Source organism: Schistocerca nitens, chromosome 4 (assembly GCF_023898315.1).
Source record: "Schistocerca nitens isolate TAMUIC-IGC-003100 chromosome 4, iqSchNite1.1, whole genome shotgun sequence".
Lineage (NCBI taxonomy): Eukaryota > Metazoa > Arthropoda > Insecta > Orthoptera > Acrididae > Schistocerca > Schistocerca nitens.
Window position 1 is genome coordinate 697,832,989 of NC_064617.1, and position 27,403 is coordinate 697,860,391.

At 42.9% G+C, this 27,403-nt stretch overlaps 1 protein-coding gene across 1 annotated transcript in view; it reads right to left on the reverse strand.

Moving 5' to 3' along the window:
• LOC126252043 (UDP-glucosyltransferase 2-like) overlaps window positions 1-27,403 on the reverse strand; it is an 85,043-nt gene that overhangs the window by 30,845 nt on the left and 26,795 nt on the right. Inside the window, exons 2-4 of the mRNA XM_049952837.1 lie at window positions 20,871-21,062; window positions 18,100-18,293; window positions 1,370-1,829 (exon numbers count right to left, since the gene is read on the reverse strand). Coding sequence (XP_049808794.1) covers window positions 1,370-1,829; window positions 18,100-18,293; window positions 20,871-21,041 — 825 coding nt within the window. The 5' untranslated portion in view covers window positions 21,042-21,062. The remainder of the gene's footprint in view (window positions 1-1,369; window positions 1,830-18,099; window positions 18,294-20,870; window positions 21,063-27,403) is intronic.

Consider the following 27,403-nt stretch of genomic DNA (forward strand, 5'->3'; position numbering starts at 1 on the left):
GATCGAAAGACTATTAGAGGACGTCTGACCGACAAAACAATCAAACAGCTAAGTGAATACCTTGACCAGTCCATTAGAAAGAATACGAACAACCTGGAAGGAATGAAAAAAGCAGTATGGCCAACGATATTCCATAAGACGTTAAGTGGTGAGAAGCCACTACACAGTTTGTTCAATTGACTGGTGTAAATACAGCAAAGCTGAGGCAGCATGAACCGACAGAAACACCGTCCCTGAAGCTTTCTGGAGCAGTAATAAATCCAGTATACAGAGATCTAGCACATCCAGATCTTCTGAAGAAATGTCTCACAGGAAAACTCAAAATGTAAATGACTCTTTCAACAACGTCCTATGGACCAGAGTGCTTAAAGACATATCTGTGGGCTAGAAAACACTGAATAATGGCATCAGTGATGCTGTGATCACCTTCAGTGATGAAAACGCAGGCAGAATAAATGTTCTGAAGCAATTTGTTATTAATTCTGGCTATAATACAAAAATGGATAGACAGGGAGCCTCCAGGACAGAAACTATGGTAAAAAACACAACAGAAGGAGCAAGACCCCTCAGCAGGAGAAAGAAACTGCATCTGGTTGATCCTCAAGAAGATAATGATTAAAAATCTTTACTTCATATTTCAAGTGCACTTCTGAAAATTTACTTTTTTTTTGTAAATGTTTCCTATTATCTCAGAAACTACATAAGATATGGCTCTGAAATTTTTACCTCTTATTCACAGCAGAATTATGTTCATGCAGATCTACAGCTGTACAGACAGATCTTATAGTTTGATCATAAAACATTTTTTTAAAAATTACATAAATTTTAAGACCTCCATTAAAATGCATACCTTGATACCTAAGAAAATTAGATTCTTGAAAACAGATCAATGAATGTATAAGATTGGACTCTGTATCTGGCACAGTTTTTTTCATTATCTTTGATAGTTCCCTAGCAAAATAGATATGAATATGTTACATTTATCTTTATCAAGATAGGGCTTTGAAACGCTCCTTAAGGGAATTGATGGTTCTGTCTTTATGCACTGGTCAAATAGAGATGTCGGCAGGATGAAATGCTCATTTAGATCCTTAATAGGAACTCATTATAGTCAATATTCATTGCAGAAATGGAACATGTACCACAGCCCTCCCATTTACAAGACAGGAGCACTATCCTGGAACTGCCAAGATCAGCAGTGACAGAGCTGTACTATTTACACTCAGTAAAACACCTAGTTTGTGAAGTACAGATTTTTAGAACATAGTTTCTTTTCTGTACAATAAGATTTGTGTAGTTATTTGCAAAGCTTCTTACAGTGTGTTTATTAATTTACTTTTACAGTTCTATGGAGAACTGGACTGCTTACCTTCGGTAAGGGGGTTCGCTTCTTTTCGATGTGCAGACCAGTCATTTCTACTACACCTGAGAGACGTGGCTGAGGGTAACTGGCACTGAAGTGGTTATTCGTAAGTATAAGACTGATGTTTAGAAACATCTCGCCTAGAGGAGGAACGTCTGGTCCAAAGTACTTGCGTATCAACCTGTCGTTTTCAGGGTAGATAACAGTATAACTGGAATACAATTGCCTGAGGAAGGAAAGCGTGTTCTGCAGCCTCTGCCAGACTGTCATACGGTCACTGTAGGACGTCATGATATCCGCCATGTATGCTGGGTTCACATTGTCTCCCATGGCGTAGCTCAGAGTGCCAGGGACACCAGCCGAGAGGAAGCCGACAACCGGTGGCGAGCCCAGTTGGTGAACAAATCCAAAATAGCAGAACACAGTCACAGTCTCCATGATGACCAGATCGAACTTCTGCTCCTGCCTGTAGTAGCATAATAAGCATAGTGTGTAGACACAATAAAAACTTATATTAATTATTTTATTACGATACACAGGTTTCACTAATGCGTAATGTGATTTCTCAGTGTTTTTTTTTTTTTTTTTTTTTTTTTTTTTTTTTTTTTTTTTTTTTTTGTCTTTAGGTTTCCAGGCGAGCCGGCGGTTCTACACTCCTGGAAATGGAAAAAAGAACACATTGACACCGGTGTGTCAGACCCACCATACTTGCTCCGGACACTGCGAGAGGGCTGTACAAGCAATGATCATACGCACGGCACAGCGGACACACCAGGAACCGCGGTGTTGGCCGTCGAATGGCGCTAGCTGCGCAGCATTTGTGCACCGCCGCCGTCAGTGTCAGCCAGTTTGCCGTGGCATACGGAGCTCCATCGCAGTCTTTAACACTGGTAGCATGCCGCGACAGCGTGGACGTGAACCGTATGTGCAGTTGACGGACTTTGAGCGAGGGCGTATAGTGGGCATGCGGGAGGCCGGGTGGACGTACCGCCGAATTGCTCAACACGTGGGGCGTGAGGTCTCCACAGTACATTGATGTTGTCGCCAGTGGTCGGCGGAAGGTGCACGTGCCCGTCGACCTGGGACCGGACCGCAGCGACGCACGGATGCACGCCAAGACCGTAGGATCCTACGCAGTGCCGTAGGGGACCGCACCGCCACTTCCCAGCAAATTAGGGACACTGTTGCTCCTGGGGTATCGGCGAGGACCATTCGCAACCGTCTCCATGAAGCTGGGCTACGGTCCCGCACACCGTTAGTCCGTCTTCCGCTCACGCCCCAACATCGTGCAGCCCGCCTCCAGTGGTGTCGCGACAGGCGTGAATGGAGGGACGAATGGAGACGTGTCGTCTTCAGCGATGAGAGTCGCTTCTGCCTTGGTGCCAATGATGGTCGTATGCGTGTTTGGCGCCGTGCAGGTGAGCGCCACAATCAGGACTGCATACGACCGAGGCACACAGGGCCAACACCCGGCATCATGGTGTGGGGAGCGATCTCCTACACTGGCCGTACACCACTGGTGATCGTCGAGGGGACACTGAATAGTGCACGGTACATCCAAACCGTCATCGAACCCATCGTTCTACCATTCCTAGACCGGCAAGGGAACTTGCTGTTCCAACAGGACAATGCACGTCCGCATGTATCCCGTGCCACCCAACGTGCTCTAGAAGGTGTAAGTCAACTACCCTGGCCAGCAAGATCTCCGGATCTGTCCCCCATTGAGCATGTTTGGGACTGGATGAAGCGTCGTCTCACGCGGTCTGCACGTCCAGCACGAACGCTGGTCCAACTGAGGCGCCAGGTGGAAATGGCATGGCAAGCCGTTCCACAGGACTACATCCAGCATCTCTACGATCGTCTCCATGGGAGAATAGCAGCCTGCATTGCTGCGAAAGGTGGATATACACTGTACTAGTGCCGACATTGTGCATGCTCTGTTGCCTGTGTCTATGTGCCTGTGGTTCTGTCAGTGTGATCATGTGATGTATCTGACCCCAGGAATGTGTCAATAAAGTTTCCCCTTCCTGGGACAATGAATTCACGGTGTTCTTATTTCAATTTCCAGGAGTGTATTTTGCACACTAATATTTCTATGAGTGATCGAGTCATCTTGTTTGTAGGGATATGAAACTGAATGAACATATAGGTTCAGTCGTAGGTGTATCTGATGGCAGACTTCAGTTCATTCGGACACTGGGAAAACGCAGCTGGGTGGCATAAGAGATTTTTTACAAAACACTGTGGTGAGCTCCATCCTAGAATATTGCTCCAGTGTATGGGAAAAATACGAGATAGAACCAATAGAGGGTATAGGATGTACACAAAGAAGTATAGCGCGAATTGTCACATATCTGTCTGATCGATAGGAGAGCACCATGTCAATACAGAGAAACACTGACTGGCAGACACTCGAACATCGACACCAGCTATTCTGAGTAATCCTACTTAAAAAATGCCAGAACCAGCACTGAGTGAGGAAACTAGAAGTATGCTACAAATTCTACGTACTGTTCACCTTCACCTTTGGCCCTTATGCAAGCAGTTATTACGCTTGATGTTGATTGATAGAGTTGCTGGATGTCCTCCTGAGAGATATCATGCCAAATTATGTCCAACTGGCGCCTTAGAGCCTCAAAATCCCTAGCTGGTTGGAGAGCCCTGCCCATAATGCTCCCAACATACTCAATTGGGGAGAGATCCGTCGACCTCCCTGTACAAGGAAAGGTTTGGCAAGCATGATGACAAGCAGTATAACCTCTCACCGTGTGTGTGTGTGTGTGTGGGGGGGGGGGGGAGGGGATTATCTTGCTGAAATGTGAGCCCAGGATGGCTTGCCATGAAGGTTAACAAAACGGAGTGTACAGTATCGTCGACTGGCGTTGTGTTCTAAGAGTGTCACGGATGCCAACCAAAGGGTTCTTGCTATGGAATAAAATGGCAACCCAGACCATCATTCCTGGTTGTCGGCCATATGGGGGGGGGGGGGGGCGACAGTCAGCTTGATATCCCACCTCTGTCTGGTGCGTCTGCAGATGCGTCTTTGGCCTGGAATCTCACTGACTGGAGTAGAATTGTACACTTCGAACAGAGCTCCAATGACCAGCGAAGAAATGTCTGGAGACGCCCCAACAGCAGTGGGGTACGAACCTGACTGCCGCCTCCCATACGGCCGACAACCAGGAGTGCCATTTTACTTCATAGCAGGACCTCTGCTGTTGTCATCCGGTGCACCCTTACAGAACAGTGGTACATCGATTATATTCTACGCCTCGTTATGTTGCCCTTCATGGCAAGCCATCTTGGGCTTGCATTTTCGCAAGGCAGTGCCTGCCTGCACAAGGCGAGAGTTTCTACTGCTTGTCTTCATGCTTGCTGAAACCTGCCTTGGACAGCAAGGTCGCCGGATCTCTACCTGTCTTGGTCAGCAAGGTCGCCAGATTTCTCCCCAGTTGAGACCATTTGGAGAATCATGGCAAAGGTCCTGCAATCAGCTAGGGATTTTGACGATTTAACATTCTGATTGTACAGAATTTCGCATGGTATCCCTCAAGAGGACATCCAACAACTCTGTCAATCAATACCAAGCCGAATAACCACTTGAATAAGGGCCAGAGATGGACATCTACCAATTTCCGTCCCATTTGGATAGTTGGCTGATTCCTTCATGGTGCGTTTTTTTTTTTTTTTTTAGAGTGTGCTTATTTTATACAAATTCGCAGTGGCATCTCTTGAGTAATTCAGACGATGGGATCTAAAACACAGCTTCACAAGTAAATGTTCCGAACATGATCGCGCGTACTCCAACCATACTACAGAAGCTGACAAACAGCGAGGAAAGTCAATGTAACGCCTGATGAGGAGGAGTCTAATAACAGTAGGAAATCGCCGAAACTAAGCACTGTCCCAGCAGCTACAATGACGTTGCTGATGGTATGGATCATTCTCTGATCGTCTTTTGGACATAATGTCTTCGCGATACACCACTTGTAGTTGTAGCTGAAGATGGAGCTACATCATCTGACACTAGCGTTGTGAGCAGTTAGCTAGTTTTCTGTCGGAAAATTAAACTGGTAGGGACGTTAAAATAGTATCGAAGTTTTTTGTTTTATTTTAAGCCTCCATTTTTTGCATTTCCAGTTATACAAGTAACATGAGTTATATTCCGGATTTCGCGACTGTAATTAAGTCTTAGTTAGGTCATATGCGTTTCGCTCTATTTCAAAGCATCCTCGGTGGTCACTGTAACATTTTCATTTGTCTTACAAACCCATTTGTCAAGATCATAAACAGTTCTCATGTTTTACGTTACTGCTATTAAACAATGTTAAATTACAGTGGTGACTCACGACATTTTCATCCTGCTACATTTCACACACAGATCCTCGGTTTTTAGAACATTGCACTTCACTGACGGTTGAGTACATGCGACAGAAACTAAAACCAAGAAACAATCGTAAACTGTAGTCTGCTAGTTTTGGGGCATAAAACTTGGCGGAAAGGGAGTAAATCGAGGTGACTTTCGAGACAGATAGTTAATAAGTGGTGAAGTTAGCGCGGTGCAAGTGTGAGTAGTTTTGCTTTCTGAGCCTCTTCTAAATTTTCTTTGTTTTTTTTAGCCCTAGTTTACTAAACCCTCGCAAAATTTAGATTTCATTTGGTACCAATTCGCTGTTCCCAGCAATCTTGTATTGTCATATCGGGTATAAGACAGGGTGTTTGTATTTATTTTGTATGTGACGTACCATTGGAGATCTTATAACTGTAATTAACTAGTGCATAAACTATAAATTACGACTATACTTTGAATAAAATATGGAGTAATAGAAACTATGATGGTTTCAGTGTAAGGCAGCGAAGATACACCACCTAAAATATATTCAGAACAAGTAAATACATCAACGAGCGATTTTCAGGAAGTTACACCGGACACTGGACCGATTTTGGTGATGTACGCAAGTAATTTTTAACATTTGTAGCATCAGAATTATGACTTCGACTATGTTTTTATTTAATGGAGCTATCTACTTTCACCGAAGATTTGGAAAGAGCCTTAGAAGAAGACTTCAATGGCACAAAATTTGTGAAAATTGACAAAATAGCAGCAGCATAATAACGCCGCAAACCGCTGTTCAGCTGTCGGGAGAAGATATCGCTACGGCATCAAATATTAACAAACACTTGAGTCAGGTACGATCTGTGAAATTATTCTAATGACTGCCACATCAAGTCCCAAAAATATTGACCTTCAGCGTTGACACTTGTTATAAAGGTAGTCCAGATAGACAATACTGCACTTTAAATTTCATCTGGAGTTATTGCAGTACAGTCCCACAGTACACGCAATTCGTGAATTCGGTATTCGTCCGAGATACTCTGTGGACCTCTCGCTTTAATTTTCTTGACAGATAATAGTCCACAGATGGTAAACCTAGTGAGTGTTCAGGTTAATTTGTATTTGCCAAATGACTGATCTAGCGATCTCCAAATGTAATCAACCACGCTAATGGTTGGGAGGTAGTAGTGCAACACCGGCATCAGGACAATTTGGTAGTGTGGGTTCGCTACATTCAGGGACAAGCTTACATTCAGGGGCAAACCTATTGTTGTCTTTTGATTAACAGGTCCTAAACCTACTGTTCTACTTAGAGGATTATGACCCCTTGGGGATAATCCTTCCTTCTGATTGACATGTCCTTAACCTATTGTTCCCCCACCTATTGCTCTCCCACTCCTCCTCCCCCTCTCCCACCTCCTCCCCCTGCCTTCCGGCAAATCCCCTCGCCGATACAACCACACTTCTGACATGAATTTCATTGACTAATTAATTAAATTGATCAATTAATTAAATGCCACTCCCTCCCTCTGGGAAAACAGCCATTCACTTCCCTCCCCCTCCCCCAAGGAATTAGTAGGAAAAAGACTCTGCTGATTGCCCATTTGAGGGAAATCTATTGCAGTGTATGGAATATTGTTTAAATAATTCAGAGAATGTGTGGATCATTGTTTATTTAAACAACTATGGAATACAAAACTGTGTATGAAATATAGTTTATTTACTTAAAGAATTTGGTGGGGACGATTGCATAGTATGGAATATTGTTTAAACAATTTAGACAATGTATGGAACATTGTTTATTTAAACAATTCAAAGGATAGAAGGTGACATGTGGAATATTTAAACAATTGCGATGCTTCTGCATTCCGATCACATAAGGAAACGTATTTACACTGTCACAGACTGCTTAAACATATCTGAAAAACTTTCTCACATCTCACCACACGTGCAGACTGCCCAGAGTCAGGATGCATCGAAGGGATTTTGGAAATGCCAGCGAGCTTGCTGCACTGTTTTCAGCTGTCGACTGCCATCTCAAGAGGTCTGTATGTGCGAACCAACCTACTGGATACCAGTTCATATGGGAGACGCCTTCCTTCCAAAGCAAATACCTGATTGGGAAATGATCCTGAAATACTGCTGAAAGTAATAAATGGTTAATTTCCAGTCACATGATCATGATGTAGGGAAATGAAATGAGCATATGGCATTGTTGGCCAGGAAGCGCCATCCAGTGCAGTTCGGCTGCTGAGTGGCAAGTCTTATTTCAGTCGACGCCACATTGGGCGAGTTGCGTGCCAGTGATGAGGATGAAATGACGATGATAACAGCCCAAACCCAGTCCACGAGCGGAGAAAATCTCCAACCTGGCTGGGAATCGAACCTAGTCCCGCTGCATAAGAGGCAAGCAAGTTAACACTCAGCTAAGCAGGCGGACGTGAGTCCATGGTGGAATTAAATATCTAATGCTAGTTCATACATCACCTTCAAAGCAAACTACAGCTCCTCTCTCTCTCTCTCTCTCTCTCTCTCTCTCTCTCTCTCTGTGTGTGTGTGTGTGTGTATGCAACGATCTTTTTTGTACAGTATATTTTGAGTCAGCCTGCTACTACTTTTGTGACATAATAAATTTGTATGTGTGTGAAATAGCTACCATGTCCGCCTTATTTCCCTACACCACGATCATATGATCAGAAATTAATTATTTATTAACTTCAGCAGTGTTTCAGGGTTGATTTCCAATCAGGTTCTTGCTTTGGAAGGAAGGCATCTCTCATTTGCGCTTGTATTCGACAGGTTGGTTCACGCATACACACCACTCGAGATGGCAGCCGACAGCTGATAGTGGTGTGGCGAGCTTGCTGACGTTTCCAAAATTCCTCCAGTGCGACCTGATTCCAGGCACCCTGTGTGTGTGGCGAGACGCAAGAAAGTTTTTCAGATATGTTTAAGGGGTCTGTGACAATGTAAATACGTGTTTCCTTACGCGATCCGAATGCAAAAGCTTCACAATTGTTTAAATATTCCATATGTCGCCTTCTATCCTGTAAATTGCTTAAATAAACGATATTATACAGTGGTATACGTTGTTTAAACAATATTCCATATACTGCAATCGATTTTACACCAAATTCTTTGTACAAATAAATAATCTATATTCGATACTTGGCCTCATATCTCATAAATTGTTTATATAAACACTATTCCACACATTGTCTAAATTTTCTTAAACAATATTCCGTACAATGCAATCGATTTCCCACCAAATTCTTTAAATAAATAAATAAACTATATTTCATTCACATTGTTGCATCCCATAGATTGTTTAAATGAACAATATTTCACACATTTTCTAAATTATTTAAAGAAAATTCCATACAATATAATCGATTTCCCTCCAAGTGGCCAATCAACAGAGTTTTTTCCTGCCAATTTCCAGGTGGGGTTTTCCTCAGAAGCAGGATGGGTGTTTAATTAACTGATCGATTTAATCAATTAGTCAATCAAATTGATATCAAAAGTGTGGTTGTATCGGCGATAGGTGTTCCTAGAGGGATGGGAGAGGAGGAGGGGGATGGGCAGGGGAGAAGGAGGGGGAGAGGAATAGGTGGGGGAAGGAACTGAAAATTAAAAGAAAGGATTATCCCCAGGGGTCACAGTCCTCTTAGCAGAGCAATAGGTTTAGGACCTGTCAATCAAAAGAGAACAATAGTTTTGCCCCTGAATGCATGCTTGTCCCTGAATGTAGCCAACCCACACTAACAATTTGTCCTGATACTGGTGGTGTCCTACTACTGTGGGACATTTGCAACATTAGTTCCACATGGATAGGTTCATGTTCACTGGGATATCTTGCAACAACTGCTGCAGCATATCTGTCAGGAACTGAATACAGGATGTCCCAGGAGGAATTGTGAATAGTTATGGATATGACAGGAACGATCATTCGAAGCAAAAAGGACTCTAAAATGCATACCTCAAGAGCCAGGGGCACTTGTTCAACTTCACTTCTGTGAAACACATCTCTGCTACTGAACAAGATGATTGGGGGGGGGGGGGTTGTTCTGGGGAAGGAGTCCAGACAGTGAGGTCATCGGTCTCATCGGATTAGGAAAGGTCGGGGAAGGAAGCCGGCCATGCCCTTTCAAAGGAACCATCCCGGCATTTGCTTGGAGCGATTTAGGGAAACCATGGAAAACCTAAATCAGGATGGCCGGACGCGTGATTGAACCGTCGTCCTCCCGAATGCGAGTCCAGTACTGAACAAGAGATCAGAGCTCTAAGGTAAGCACTTTGGAATCGATTATTTCTTGTTCGGTCCATACTAACTCCTCCAAAGATATGGAAATCAAAGATCTTGCTGTAGATGAGATTCGTTTCTTAGAATCGAATATGAAGAAGTGACCATAGCTCATAAGGTAAGCATTTTAGAGCCCACATTCATTAGACTTCTTTTTGCCCTGAATGATCGTTCCTGTCATATCTTGAATACTGATCATTTCTCCTGGGACACATTGTGTACTTGTGGCTATTTTAGAGTTCCATTAATAATAATGGAAACTGATTTGATTCCTGAAAAGCTGCACCATCTACTGACAGACCAAGGTCATCGTTTATCCACTTCTCTCAGCCAGAAACAATATTCAACTAACCACTAGTGCATATTGCGGTTACTGTTTCGCCTATTGTTTTTAAACCATGCTTCATCTGCAAATAAAATCTTTCATAAAAATGTCGCAGTACTTTGCAGCCTTCAGAGACACCATCAGGAGTACTGTATCTGAGGCTGAAAGTCTTTGCCATGAGCTTCTTGATGGAATGAAATGAGGAAGGTTGGAATTCGTTGGAATGTATCATTCTCAGAACACTCGATTGGCTGATCGCACTCGCACAGTCAAGCTGACACGTAGTAAGACATGGACTGTGCGTTTACGCTGCTAAAATTTTGGTTGCAATTGTTTCACCATTTGCTGTTCTTTCTCGTTGGCGTATTTTATTCTTCGCACTTTCAGTTCCTTGAAATTTCTTGTAATGTTTGCAAAGACAGCTCATGAGGGCTTGTCGCGATCAGGATACCTTCTCAAATATTGCTGCAGTTTTGCTCTAACAGTTTGGCGACATTCGCCACATACGAAAACCATGTCCCCTTTGTCGCCTGTCGTAGCCGTCTACTTTGTGAAAGTATGAATAGCTACACGAGTATGTTGTCCGATCTGTACGACATCAGAGTGCAAACTGATGTTCTTCAATGGCACAGTTAACCATATGAGCTACACATTATTGCATATAAGTTCTTAGCCGTGGATACTGATGAAAACTTAAACTCGAAAAGAGATGTAGCAGATGTTCTACAATGTTTAGGTTCGACTGCTTTTGCCATAAGAATAACTGCCAATTTTGGGGATATGCAAGGTGTTTCACGAAGCATGTTACACACTTCTAGAGGGTGTAGAGGGGACTTCTCATTCCAAATTTTACATAGGAAGCCATGTCCGGGAACGTCATCCAACGACGCTTCAGGGCGTCAAAGTTACAGACACCGGCGTCTGTACGGGGTGGTTCCTGATATTACTAAGTTTCAGGGATGACTGAGAGGAACAAATGTATCAGCTGAGGCTATGCTCCCTGATTCGGAAAGAACGAGTCGAAAATTACAACCGAAAATCATTCTGATACTTCATACCGTGGAATATGTGTAGCTGTACTGTCGTTGCTAGTTAATCTTCGCTAATGTGAAACGCATCTCCTCTATTGAATAAGTGCTCATAGCTCCTCATGTATACATTTTAGAGTGCATGTTTACCCTAGACATTTTTTCTTGTCTTGGTCCATACTACCACCTCTGAATGCTACGTACCTTATATTCTTAGCAACGACAGTACCGCTACATGTATTCCACCGTCAGAGATATAAGAACAGTTTTCACCTATAACTTTCGACTCGTTAGTTTCCGGTACAGGGAATCTTACCTCAAATCGATACGTTTGTCCTTCTCCATCATCTACGAAAGTTTGTAACATTGTAAGAGGTCCATGACTAAGGGATTTATTGCTAGTGCACTCGAGCAGATGTAATTTCGATGGATTGCTCACGCGCTGCCTGGGGATATGTAAGCTACAATAGAATCGCAGACCAGAGAGCAGTAGTAGTTGTAGCTCCAGCAGAAGGAGTAAGTAGTAACTAGCAGTTGGGTGTATGGAGTTGGCGGGGCCGTTCGTGGGGAGCGATGGCGGTGCCTGAGCGATGTAGTATAAGGTAAAAGCAGCCGCGCGCATATGTAGTTTGTTACAACTAAATTTGTACTATTGTTATATCAAGTCCCAAGTATATGTTTTTAAAAATCTTTTAATAATAATCTTTCTTATAAAATTAACTTTTGACAGTCATTCATCTGAATTTAGAGATTTTACTAATTTCTCCTATCCATGGTCATCCCGATTATCGTAAAAAAAATCAGTTGTTTCTTTTTATACATGACAAATCTAGTGGCCAGCATTGCACTGGGCTGTGCCAAAAAAATTTCTTATAGGAGCAGATATATACACTTTATCCGGCGACTTCATTGAGGTAAGAATTTTCAGTTTATTCAGTATGATCTTTCAGGGCCATGACGCAGCACTGCTGACGTCCAAAATTTACCAATATAAATTCTCAGTCAATTATTGAAAGGTTATAAGTGAACCACAATTTTATTGATAGGTTAGTCACATTTTTATTGCGATATTACGGAAGTAAACTGTTGGGAGGTTACACTGAACGTGAATGGTATAAGTATTTTTTCTGCTGGGAGGCAGTGCGTGAGCAATCCATCGAAATTACATCTGCTCGAGTGCGCTAGCAATAAATTCCTTAGGCATGGACCTCTTACAACATCATCACAGAATCACCCTGTATACACATACATTTACAGGCACCGCTCTGTACGCCGTTGGATGACGTTCTCGGACATGGTTTCATATGTGAAAGTTGGTTTATTATGTACCCTCTGCACCCTGTATAAGTGTGTAACATGAATTGTGAAACACCCTGTAGACGCCATATTTAGCGTATTTCATTTATTGATGCTTTACTTGATAAAGTCTGGGTTAACTACCAACTTAGACAAAAAGTATTCATTGCAGAAAAGTAAGTAATTCAAACTGTGTGTGTGGAGTTCACAAACGTTCGTCTTGCAGGTATCTGTTTAAGCAGCTGGGAATATTGACCACAGCCTCATAGTACATTTATTCACTTTTAAAATTTGTTTTCCACGATCCATGTAAGTTTGAGAGTAATAGAGGTACTCAGAAGTATAACACTTGAAGGAAAACCGAGCATGGTGGCGCAATGGTTAGCACACTGGACTCGAATTCGGGAGGAAGACGGTTCAATCCCGCGTCCGGCCACCCTGATTTACGTTTTCCGTGATTTCGCTAAATCGCTCCAGGCAAATGCCGGGATGGTTGCTTTGAAAGGGTACAGCCCACCTCCTTCTCCGCCCTTTCCTAATCCGATGAGACTGATGACCTCACTGTTTGGTCTCCTCCCCCAAACAACACAACCCCAACTAGAAAGAAAAATGATCTGTATTACGCTTTAATACACCTAACTTAAGCGCAGAGAGACGTGAAATATGCAACTATTAAACCATTTGACAATGTAACCATCCCAGTCGCCGCAGTAATGTAGGTTGAATATGTTTCTCCTTAACACCTCCTATCACACAGGATTTCTCGAATGGAGATAATTATTTGAGGAGATAAACAGTCTTGGCTCAAAACAGGCTTTATTATTTTATTTTTTGCCAATAACGCGTTTCGCCTTGTTTAAGGCATTTTCAAATTGACTGGCATAAAAGATGTTAAACACATGTGTTGCCGTTAATGCAAATGTCTTGGCAGACAAACACCGTTGTCAACATTTTAAGAACATTGCGTAGTACCCTGATATAAAATAGTGTTGAGTACACGGAAAGTCACGTTTAAAATACGTAGGTGCCCTTGTCGAGTTTTGAGAGACTTCACGCAGTGGCCTTGTAGAGTATAGGGCGCGAAGTCTCTCAAGACTCGACAAGGGCACCTATCCACTTTTGTGTTTGTTTGCTAAGACGTTTGCATGGGCAGCAACTGTTATGCCAGCCAATGAACAACTGCTATGTCAGCCAATCTGAAAATGCCTTAAACAGGGTGAAACACGTTATTGTCAAAATATAAAATAAAAAAGCCTGTTTTGCTGCCGAGACTGTTTGTTTATCTCTTCAAAACATTTGTCACTGGTTGCTGTACCATACTGCCATGAAATTGAAAAAGTTCTAGAGATAATTAATTATTTTTAACGAAAATCTCAGTAAACAGCCAGCATTTAGCCATGTTGTTGTTGTTAAGGTCTTCAGTCCTGAGACGGGTTTGATGCAGCTCTCCATGCTACCCTATTCTGTGCAAGCTTCTTCATCTTCCAGTGCTTACTGCATCTTACATCCTTCTGAATCTGCTTAGTGTATTCATCTCTTGGTCTCCCTCTACGATTTTTACCCTCCACGCTGCCCTCCAATGCTAAATTTGTGATCCCTTGATGCCTCAGAACATGTCCTACCAGCCGGTCCCTTCTTCTTGTCAAGTTGTGCCACAAACTACTCTTCTCCCCAATTCTATTCAATACCTCCTCATTAGTTATGTGATCTACCCATCTAATCTTCAGCATTCTTCTGTAGCACCACATTTCGAAAGCTTCTATTCTCTTCTTGTCCAAACTATTTATCGTCCATGTTTCACTTCCATACATGGCTACACTCCATACAAATTCTTTCAGAAACGACTTCCTGGCACTTAAATCTATACACTATGGTAACAAATTTCACTTCTTCAGAAACGCTTTCCTTGACATTGCCAGTCTACACGTTATATCTTCTCTACTTCGACCATCATCAGTTATTTTGCTCCCCAAATAGCAAAACTCCTTTACTACTTTAAGTGTCTCATTTCCTAATCTAATTCTCTCAGCATCACCCGACTTCATTCGACTACGTTCCATTACCCTCGTTTTCCTTTTGTTGGTGTTCATCTTATATCCTCCTTTCAAGACACTGTCCATTCCGTTCAACTGCTCTTCCAGGTCCTTTGCTGTCTCTGACAGAATTACAATGTCATCGGCAAACCTCAAAGTTTTTATTTCTTCTCCATGGATTTTAATACCTACTCCAAACTTTTCTTTTGTTTCCTTTACTGCTTGCTCAACATACAGATTGAATAACATCGGGGATAGGCTACATCCCTGTCTCACTCCCTTCCCAACCGCTGCTTCCCTTTCATGTCCCTCGACTCTTATAACTGCCATCTGGTTTCTGTACAAATTGTAAATAGCCTTTCACACCCTGTATTTACCCCTGCCACGTTCAGAATTTGAAAGCGAGTATACTAGTCAACATTGTCAAAAGCTTTCTCTAAGTCTACAAATTTTAGAAACGTAGGTTTGCCTTTCCTTAACCTATTTTCTAAGATAAGTCGTAAGGTCAGTATTGCCTCACGTCTTCCAACATTTCTACGGAATCCAAACTGATCTTCCCAGAGGTCGGCTTCTACCAGTTTTTCCATTCGTCTGTAAAGAATTCGTGTTAGTATTTTGCAGCCGTGGCTTATTAAACTGACAGTTCGGTAATTTTCACATCTGTCAATACCTGCTGTCTTTGGGATTGGAATTATTATATTCTTCTTGAAGTCTGAGGTTATTTCGCCTGTCTCATACATCTTGCTCACTATATGGTAGAGTTTTGTTAGGCCTGGGTCTCCCAAGGCTGTCAGTAGTTCTAATGGAATGTTGTCTACTCCCGGGTCCTTGTTTCGACTTAGGTCTTTCAGTGCTCTGTCAAACTCTTCACGCAGTATCATATCTCCTATTTCATCTTTATATACATTCTCATCCATTTCTATAATATTGTCCTCAAGAACGTCGCCTTGTATGGACCCTCTATATACTCCTTCCACCTTTCTGATTTCCCTTCTTTGCTTAGAACTGCGTTTCCATCTGAGCTCTTGATATTCATGTAAGTGGTTCTCTTTTCTCCATTGGTCTCTTTAATTTTCCTGTAGGCAGTATCTATCTTACCCCTAGTGATATGCGCCTCTACATCCTTACATTTGTCCACAAGCCATCCCCGCTTAGCCATTTTGCACTTCCTGTCGATCTCGTTTTTGAGACGTTTGTATCCCTTTTTGCCTGCTTCATTTAATGCATTTTTATATTTTCTCCTTTCATCAGTTAAATTCAATATTTCTTCTGTTACCCAATGATTTCTAGTAGCCCTCGTCTTTTTACCTACTTTATCCTCTGCTGCCTTCACTACTTCATCCTTCAGAGCTACCCATTCTTCTTCTACTGTATTTCTTTCCCCCATTCCTGTCAATTGTTCCCTTATGCTCTCCCCGAAACTCTGTACAACCTCTTGTTTAGTCAGTTTATCCAGGTCCCATCTCCTTAAATTCCCACCTTTTTGCAGTTTCTTCAGTTTTAATCTACAGTTCATAGCCAATAGATTGTGGTCAGAGTCCTCATCTGCCCCTGGAAATGTCTTACAATTTAAAACCTGGTTCCTAAATCTCCGTCTTACCATTATATAATCTATCTGATACCTTCTAGTATCTCCAGGATTCTTCCATGTATACAACCTTCTTTCATGATTCTTGAACCAAGTGTTAGCTATGATTAAGTTATGCTCTGTGCAAAACTCTACCAGACGGCTTCCACTTTCATTTCTTACCCCCAATCCGTATTCACCTACTATGTTTCCTTCTCTCCCTTTTCCTACCCTCCAATTCCAGTCACCCATGCCTATTAAATTTTCGTCTCCCTTCACTATCTGAATAATTTCTTTTATCTCATCATGCATTTCATCAATTTCTTCATCATCTGCAGTGCTAGTTGGCATATAAACTTGTACTATTGTAGTAGGTGTGGGTTTCGTGTCTATCTTAGCCACAATAATACGTTCACTATGCTGTTTGTAGTAGCTTACCCGCACTCCTATCTTTTTATTCATTATTAAACCTACTCCTGCATTACCCCTATTTGATTTTGTATTTATAACCCTGTATTCACCTGACCAAAAGTCTTGTTCCTCCTGCCACCGAACTTCACTAATTCCCACTATATCTAACTTTAACCTATCCATTTCCCTCTTTAAGTTTTCTAACCTACCTGCCCGATTAAGGGATCTGATATTCCACGCTCCGATCCGCAGAATGCCAGTTTTCTTTCTCCTGATAACGACGTACTCTTGAGTATTCCCCGCCCGAAGATCCGAATGGGGGACTATTTTACCTCCGGAATATTTTACCCAAGAGGACGCCATCATCATTTAACCATTGAGTAAAGCTGCATGCCCTCGGGAAACATTACGGCTGTAGTTTCCCCTTGGTTTCAGCCGTTCGCAGCACCAGCACAGCAAGGCCGTTTTGGTTAGTGTTACAAGGCCAGATCAGTCAATCATCCAGACTGTTGCCCCTGCATCTACTGAAAAGGCTGCTGTCCCTATTTAGGAACCATACGTTTGTCTGGCCTCTCAACAGATACCCCTCCGTTGTGGTTGCACCTACGGTACGGAAATCTGTATCGCTGAGGCACGCAAGCCTCCCCAACAACGGCAAGGTCCATGGTTCATGGGGAAGTATTTAGCCATACAAACATAAAAAAATTTGTACATAGGTGTTCTGTGATAGCTCTGTTGACACGTTCCACATCATAATATTTATCGTGAATTTGCTCTATGGAACAGTTAACTAACTGACTAACTGAGTGACTGAATACGTTTGGTACAGTAGGACATATGTTTGTCAAATCTTTTCTCCTGAAGACGGGATATTGGTTTGCGGGACTGTTACCTCTTACTATTTGATGAAGTTCTATGTATTTAATGCTGAAAGAGTGCTGTTCGAAGGCTCCTTCAAATGCACAGAAAAATTATATTGTGCCATTAAAAAATCAACGTTGATGTCATAATTCAGGAGCTATAAACGCCAAAAATTATTTGGGTATGTCAGAAAATTTGGGTACACTCCGATGTAGCTTAGCGTAAGCCGTTCATCTACATATTTACTCCTGACCCTAACTGGGATGGCCTGTTAGCTGTCTCACCTTATGGAAGTAATTACTTTAATTAGTTTAGGTCATGGTGTCTACCTTTTGGTTGAAATTCCTGTCCGTACTATTTTACCTTAAAACAGAAGTATTATTTGCATTATTGGTAACAGTTATAGCTTAATATTGAAATTACTGCTTTTTTTAATGTCACTAAGATTTAGGGATAGAAACAAGAAATAAAATCAAAAACGAGCTGTTACAAAAACTAACATTAACAGTAACTTACATTGAAGAAGATGAAAGTATCAGAGGACAATTAACTGCATGTAAATGATGGTAAACTTACCTCAGTAGCTCCTTTATTTCAGAATGGTTGAAATGGGCATCGCACAACATTTCGTTGTAAGGAAGCAGCATCTCAGCTAGTTTTTCTGGAGGAGATTTTAATACATTCAGCATCATTTCCTTAACGTCCATCAATTGACCTTCTCTCGGATATGTAAATGACATATCAATTTGAGTCAAAGTTTTTGGCGGATCCTGCAAAGAAACAGGTAATTTCACACTTGGAGGCAGTGGTTAGACGCAGTTCTGGCAGCTCAGTTCTCATCGAATACCGAGTGATGTATTGAAGCGACCACTTTATTTCTTTTTAGTCGTGTTTGGATGGAGCTCATGTCAAACCCTTTTTGGGCATTCTGATTGAGCTTGCCTGCAATTTCTTCGCATACCCAAGTGGGCCCTCCGACAGCACAGACTCCCAAGAACATCGCCATCCCATAACATCCCTAAAGGCGCCATAAAAGCGTGGTTGTTGATGCACCAAGCGTTCGGGTTGCTGTTCATAGAAATCACTTTAAAAAATGGTTCAAATGGCTCTGAGCACTACGGGACTTAACATCTGTGGTCATCAGTCCCCTAGAACTTAGAACTACTTAAACCTAAATAACCTAAGGACATCACACACATCCATGCCCGAGGCAGGATTCGAACCTGCGACCGTAGCGGTCACGCGGTTCCAGACTGAAGCGCCTAGAACCGCACGGCCACACCGGCCGGCAATCACTTAAAAGATCTCACATGAGTGTACAGTTTTCAAGTTTACTCAGGCACCCAAATAGCTTTTTCCATAAACCGTTTCCCCGATTCCTCTTGTGGCTGGTCATATAAACATTTCGCTATCGCCTATGGTACTATAGGTCTGGCTGGCAGATGTCCGTTTCCACAATTGCTTTTCGGCGCCTTAAGGACGCTCTACTGCATATGAGTCGTGATTCGGTTGACAGGTTGTGAATTACTTGCTAAAATGTTGGTTGATATGGAAGAAGAGATTTGGATTTAAGGAAAAGAAATAGTAGAGTGAATAGGAGGAAGATGGTGGTCGGGGTAAGATGCCTGTTTGCTCGTGTTACTTCACTGTGTCAGTAGAGCACAGGACTCAGTTTTCCACTGCTGCCTTGAATCCAAGTCTTGAGCGGCAACTAGTAGGTGCATTTGTAACGGATATATTTCGTCTTTGGGAGCAAAAAACAGTAGTATGTATTGAAATTTATCATGTAAAATGATCTCAGATGTATCTAAAAACAATAATAGTGATTTCCATTTATTTTTACTAGTTCTAACCGTGCGTTTATAATGTACTCTATATCTTGAAGTATGTGCTTTTCCAGTTACTTCCTGCTCGCTGCCATACTGGAAAACTTATTTTAGCTTGCAACTCATCCCGATCTTACGTGGGAAAGACGCCATAGTCTTTGGGGTAAGATGGACATTCATAATAAGTTTCTTTTTTACATTTATTTATTTGCAAACAATGCCTAGAAATTACTTAAGAACAACGAATAAGGCCAGTAGAGGAAAGAAAGCCTTCAGTTAGCAAGGGAGCTTCTCAGGAGTATGGGATTCCATATCAGTACGGGATTCCATATCAGGCATGTGTAACTACCGTGCTGCAAAACGGTAAATACACTGACGGAAAATATCCCAACACCAAGAAGGAATCGCGCGAGACGAACGGAAGTTTGTAGGCGTGTTCTTAAATCTAAACTATACGTCTATTCAGATTTCGCCACAGTTGCGTAAGAGCGGCGCTAGTAGCTCGAGAAGCTGGGTGTTCCTTCAGCGATATTGCAGAAATACTTGGCAGGATTGTAGCCGCTGTACATGATTGCTGGCAGCGGTGGTCACAGGAAGGTACGGAAGCAAGAAGACCGGGCACCGGACAGCCACGTGGCTGTACCGAGAGGCAAGATCATCGTGTTCGGTGTATGGCTGTGGCACATCGTACTTCGTCTGCAGCAGAAATTCGAGCGGCAGTTGACACCACAGTGACACAACGAATTGTTACAAATCGCGTACTTCAAGAACAGCTCCGAATCAGACGCGCTGTTGGTGCATTCCACCGCCCCCAAACCACCAACATACGCGACTACAGTGGTGTCAAGCGACAGCTCGTTGGAGGGCATATTGGAGGTCTGTTGTGCTTTCTGATGAAACCTAGTTCTGCCTCGATGCCAGTGATGGCCGTGTGTTGATTAGGAGGAGGCCAGGTGAGCGCCTGCATCTGACTTGTCATCTTGCTAGACACATTGGACCTGCGATTGGAGATATGGTCTGGGGTGCGAATTCTTATGACATCAGAAGCACTCTCGTGGTTATCCCAGGAATCTCCACCCCAGTTTTCTACGTCAGTCTGGTGATTCGACATCTTGTGCTGCCATTCATTAACAGCATTCCAAGGGGTATTTTCCGAGAGGATAACGCTCGTCGACGTACTGCTATTGTAACCCATGTCGTACAGTGTGTCGACATCTTGCCTTGGTCTGCTCATTCATCAGATGTTCCTGATATCGAGCACGTATGGTGCATGATAGGACGACAATTCCAGCGTCATCCACAAACAGCATTAACCGTCCCAGAAAACAGGTAACTGAGAGTTGTTGCAAACGGAAGTATAACCACCCGTCTGCTATCGTATATTCTCATGGAAAAACAAGTGGGTTCATCCTGAAGTCTTAGGAATAAACAGCTATTACATATTGCCCGTCATTATATGCCTGAGTTCATAGAGAGACGTCGAGTAGGGTTTGGGGAGAGAGTGATACACCGGACGCTTACCTCTATCGGGTTGGTGGTGATGGCGGTCACCTGGTGCCCCCTGTCTGCGAGAGCCCGCATGATGATGAGGAACGGCTTCTGGTGGCTGATGGACGCCGAGGGGTTGATGCCCAGGATCCTCGCAGACAGTGCAACACCAGGAATCACTAACAGTAGCAGCAGGGGTCTCATGGTGTCTGCTCAAGGCACGATCTGAAACGCAATAATTTTTTAGATGCGGCATTTTAGCCCTTTCACACCCGCTGGGTACAATTGTGTACATCAGTTTTTAATTGTATTAGCTGAATCGGAAAAATTTTTCATCGATGGAAATCTGATTTACACATATGTGAATGTTCAGTCTTTTCATCAGGCATAAGTGCTCCAACTTGCTGGACATCACTGTAAAAATATCAATAAGTGAATATAGCAATGAGCAGGAGATTGTGACCGCCCGAAATCACGGAAGTTGTTGGTTAGTTACACTCCAGTGTATAATTGAATATTGTGATTGTTATTTGACCTGGTTATTGTGAAGTTAGCATTTCATTTATTACAAGAGTGAGTATTTCAAATTTATTTTTTTAAGTCTATAAAAAGAAGCCAAGTATACAAAGTATGTGTAGAAAACGAGTACATATATTTGTATAAATCATGCATCTAAAAATCATAAAAAAATCGGCTAAGCGTATTAGAGCACAAACAAAAATTTCCTTACTCCAGACAAAATTCAGGTCTGCAAGGTTAACAACCTGAGGAATGTACCAACATTTCTGCTTAGCAGACGTGATATTAAAGACATTGTTGGTTAACTGACATGTCGCCAACAAATCCCCTGTGGAGATGAAATTGATTATCAAGCGATAAAATTCAATAGTAATGTGCAATACCTGTAGTGCCGGGCAATTTTAGAGAATAGCTGTGTTAGAAAGTTACTATAAAACGAAGAGAGCTTCATCACAGGTTTAAACGAAAATTTAAACTAAAACCCTGTTGATAAATAAAAGTAACTTAAGTTCGTTCAACGAATTCCGATGTGAAACTATGCCTTAATTTTCCACAATGTCACGAAGTGGATCAAACTCAAATATACGAAGTGAATGTTAAGGAAAGAGAGAAACTTTGGATGATAATTCCTAAAATGAATAGGATGTGGCGCTACTGGTCCTTTTCGTTAATTGTGTTCCCGGTCTACTTCTGGTTAGACATCAGATCGGATGGTCGGAAGTATCCACACATATTTTAAAAATGGATGTACATATACATGTACGTATGTATTTTACTCGTCTTCCCCTAAACCACTGGACCGATTTCAATCAAATTTGGTTCAGGCATCACTTATTGTCTGGAAATCATCGCTGTGGGGATACGAACCACCTACAATCATAGGGGTAGAGGTGAAAAAGCAGTGTAGCCCGCGAAGTTCGAATATCCATATTAAGTCATCCACTATTTGAGAACAAGAGCAGAGACTTGTAACAAACTTTACACATAATTTCACATCGTTGCGAAATTTTTTCTCATTGACGACCCCCACAAAATGACGAAAGGGAGAAAGTTTATCGCTAACTACATTTTCGCTCATCATGCAGTAAAACTATCACATGAAGCATGACGTTTTAATTTATTATTTCTTAACTATTATCTGTATTCATGACCTCTTTTGCAGACAGTATTCACATATATCCTTGCGTGTACCAGCAAAACTATATTTTTTTACGACACATAGTTCAGGAGACACGCGACGTAAACACTGGAATGACTGAAAAATCGCCGATGACGGTTTAATTTATTATTTATTTACTACAAACTATTCACAACACATTTCGCAGACAGAAGTCAAATACTCGTATATCACTGGACGTACCACCAAAATTATATCACTGTACGGCAAGTAAATCAGGAGATACATCGTAAACATTCAGTTACACGAAAGACGAAATTCTCTAGAGATACAGGTAAAACATGTGTACAGATATGTATCAGAGATGTTACATATATGTGAAATATATTCGAGATGTGCGTGCGTTGGCAAAGCCATGGGTAAAATGCCCATCCTAAAACCTAAATCCTAAACCAGGTTTAATACACATATTAGTTGCAATGCGGAAAGAAATACTGTGAGGGTAAGAACCACAAGTTTCTTAATGGGATGAGCGTGATAACATGGAGAGAGAAAGGGGGAGGAGGAAATGGATGGACAATGAGGGCGAAGGAGCAGATGACCACAGATGGAGGGTGGAGAGGAGGACATGGACAGAGAGAGGAGAAGGGGGGAAAGGACAAAGAGAGGGGGTGAGGGGAGGCGGATATGAATGGAGAAAGAAAGGAGGAGGATATGGACTGGGGCAGGGAGAGACGAGATAGGGAGAGTGAGTGGGCAGAGGAAGAGGCAGAGGGGGAGGAGGAATTGAAGGGAAGAGGAGGAGATGGACAGAGAGAGAGGACAGGAGGAGATGAACAGAGAAAGAAAAGAGGAGGAGATGAACAATGAGAGAGGGAGGAAGAGATACACAGACAGAGGAGGAGGAGAAAATAGAGAGGTTGAGGATATGTGAAGAGGCAGAAAGAGCAGGGGGATGGAGGGGAGGAGCAGAATGACTGAGAAAGGGGAAGAGAGAGGAGACGGACACAGAGGGGGGGGGGGGGGGGTAGAGGAGATGGACAGAGAGAGGAGGTGAAGGAAATGAATTATCAGAAGATTTGAATGAATACATACCCAGGCCATTGTCGATGGAAAGTGTCGCTTTGTTTACCATTACAATCAAAATTATAAAAAAATGGTTCAAATGGCTCTGAGCACTATGGGACTTAACTTCTGAGGTCATCAGTCCCCTAGAACTTAGAACTAGTTAAACCTAGCTTACTTAAGGACATCACACACATCCATGCCCGAGGCTGGATTCGAACCTGCGACCGTAGCGGTCGCGCGGTTCCAGACCGTAGCGCGTAGATCTGCTCGGCCACCCGGTGGGCTCAAAATTATACTTATGGCGAAATTCTGTGCCTATTCAATACAGCGGCCCCAAATTAGAGTAGTGCGATATTCGTTTTATCGATATGTATCAGCAGGGACAGTAAAACATGAAGAATAACGAGTACTTCAGCAGCGACATCACTACCCTGGCCCACACTGACTGCTGTCGCCATGCAGCAGCGGTGCTCTGTCGCTGCTACGTTATTTGTATATCACACTGGACTAATTTGGGGCTGCTACAGGGTATTATAAAAAGGTACGGCCAAACTTTCAGGAAACATTCCTCACACACAAATAAAGAAAAGATGTTATGTAGACATGTGTCCGGAAACGCTTAATTTCCATGTTAGAGCTCATTTTAGTTTCTTCCACCTACGCTCAATGGAGCACGTTATCATGATTTCATACGGGATACTCTACCTGTGCTGCTAGAACATGCGCCTTTACAAGTACGACACAACGTGTGGTTCATCCACGTTGGAGCTCCTGCAGTCGAAGTGTTCGTACGATTCTCAACAACAGATTCGGTGACCAATGGATTGGTAGAGGCGGACCAATTCCATGGCCTCCACGCTCTCCTGACCTCAACCCTCTTGACTTTCATTTATGGGGGCATTTGAAAGCTCTTGTCTACGCAACCCCGGTACCAAATGTAGAGACTCTTCGTGCTCGTATTGTGGACGGCTGTGATACAATACGCCATTCTCCAGGGCTGCATCAGCGCATCAGGGATTCCATGCGACGGAGTGTGGATGCATGTATCCTCGCTAACGGAGTACATTTTGAACATTTCCTGTAACAAAGTGTTTGAAGTCACGCTGGTACATTCTGTTGCTGTGTGTTTCCATTCCATGATTAATGTGATTTGAAGAGAAGTAATAAAATGAGCTCTAACATGGAAAGTAAGCGTTTCCGGACACATATCCACATAACATATTTTCTTTCTTTGTGTGTGAGGAATGTTTCCTGAAAGTTTGGCCGTACCTTTTTGTAACACACTGTATATTGAATGGGCAAATAGAATTCCACTTTAAAAATAATTTTGTTTGTAATGGGAAACAAACAGACGCTTTCCATGGACAATGGAAACTGCAAATAATCACTGAAACACCAGAGAAAATGCACCTAACGGCTCTTAGGAGAGACACCCTGTACACATATAAAACTGTCAGAAGCAGTCTGGAAAGCTTGCAAGGGTGTTGCAGAGTAGGTTGTGCTAAGAAACAATTGTTAAGAAAAATATTCGATAAGTTGCGTCGTTTCCGAGTTAACTAGCACTGATGTTAGCTAATCAAGCAGTTGTGTGCACAAATTCAAGCAACCCATCAGAGGCGGTGTCGCCAAACGCGTATTTCGTTTGGTTTCCTAAAACAGAACAAGAGAGCGATACAAACATTGGACATGCGACGGTACTAAGGATCGAACCCGAGCCACAGGCTGAGCACTCTCGTGCGCTATAATCTGCGATCTGAGGACAGCTGACACTAATCGTATCTGGCGGGGCGCATGAATTTGAGCTCAACCTCCTTACTGGCTATCTTCAATGCTAGTTAACTCGGAAATGGAGCAACGTATCGAACTTTTTTCTTAACAATTGTTTCGCAGCACAACTTACGCTGCGACAGCCTTATAAATTTTTCAGACTGTTGCTGAAGATTTTATGTATACATTTACTACAAATTTTTCTGAGCAAAAACACACATCAAAAAAAGTTTTGCATCATCTCGGTTCCCAGAGTTCCGGAACCTGTACAGAAAATTGGAACAGAGATCAATATAAACATCATTCCCGCCCTTTTTATTGCTCATGAAAACCACACATTGCATGTTGTACCACCATACAGCGAGACCTTCAGAGGTTGTGCTCCAGATTGCTGTACACACCAGTACCTCTAATACCCAGCAGCACGTCCTCTTGCACTGATGCGTGCCTGTCTTCGTCCTTGCATACTATCCACAAGTTCATCAAGCCACTGTTGGTCCAACTCTTCGACATGATTCATGTCTGCAGAACATGCTGGCCACTCTAGTTTAGCGATATCATTATCCTGAAGGAAGCCATTCACAAAATGTGCACGATGGGGGTGCAAATTGTCGTCCATGAAGACGAATGCCTCGCCAATATGCTGCCGATATGGTTGCAATATCGGTCGGAGGATGGCATTCACGTATCGTACAGCCGTTACGGCGCCTTCCATGACCACCTGCGGCGTACTTCGGCCCCACATAATGCCACCCCAAAACATCAGGGAACCTCCACCTTGCTGCACTCGCTGGATAGTGTATCTAAGGCGTTCAGCCTGACCGGGTTGCCTCCAAACACGTCTCTGACGATTGTCTGGTTGAAGGCATACTGCGACACTCATCGGTGAAGAGAACTTGATGCAAATCCTGAGCGGTCCATTCGGCATGTTGATGGGCCCATCTGTACCGCGCTGCATGGTGTCGTGGTTATGAAGATGGACCTCGCCATGGACGTCGGGAGAGAAGTTGCGCATCATGCAGCCCATTGCGCACAGTTTGAGTTGTAACACGACGTCCTGTGGCTGCATGAAAAGCATTATTCACTATGGTGGCTATGTTGTCAGAGTTCGTCCGAGCCATAATCCGTAGGCAGTGGTCATCCACAGCAGTAGTAGCCCTTGGACAGCCTGAACGAGGCATGTCATTGACAGTTCGTGTCCATGGCCGAACAACATCGCTTTGGTTCACTCCGAGACGCCTGGACACTTCCTTTGCTGAGAGCCCTTCCTGGCATAAAGTAACAACGCGGACGCTATCGAACCGCGGTATTGAGCGTCTAGGCATGGTTGAACTACAGACAACACGAGCCGTGTACCTTCTTTCTGGTGGAATGTCTGGAACTGATCGGTTGTCGGACCCCCTCCGTCTAATAGGCGCTGCTCATGCATGGTTGTTTACATCTTTGGGCGGGTTTAGTGACATCTCTGAACAGTCAAAGGGACCTTGTCTATGATACAATATCCACAGTCAAAGTCTATCTTCAGTAGTTCTGGGAACTGGGGTGATGCAAAACTTTTTTTGATGTGTGTACAATGCCTTTTAAAAATAATGTCTAAAACATACCATAGGGGTAAGAAATGACTGAACGCTCACCATAATATGAACATAAACAGAAGCAGGCGTACTGAGCGAGCACCTTAAAACACTACACCCGTACTAGTGACGTGCATCCCCTGATTATCTAACTCAACATGAGAAAAAGTATGCTTATTACAGTCCAGAGCCTCCTCACTTAATCTATCAATATGCAGTTTAGTATTCGGGAATATGTATTACACACCCCTCGTAGGATAATGGCATTAACAGAGAGAGAGAATGACGACTACCGTTCTATGCAGCTATCTGTCACTGGCCACAGCCACAAGTATCCTTTAAAACTTCTGCTGCTACCTGGCTGCATTATATGCTGTTTCTCGCAGACAGGGAGCTGGAGACTGTTCAATCACCGGACTTAAACCTCTTAATTTTTACTTGTGGGGGATTTCAAAAGCGTTGTGTACACTAAACGGGTTGCTGATGTGCGGACCCATGAACAGTGGGACCGTGGAGCATTT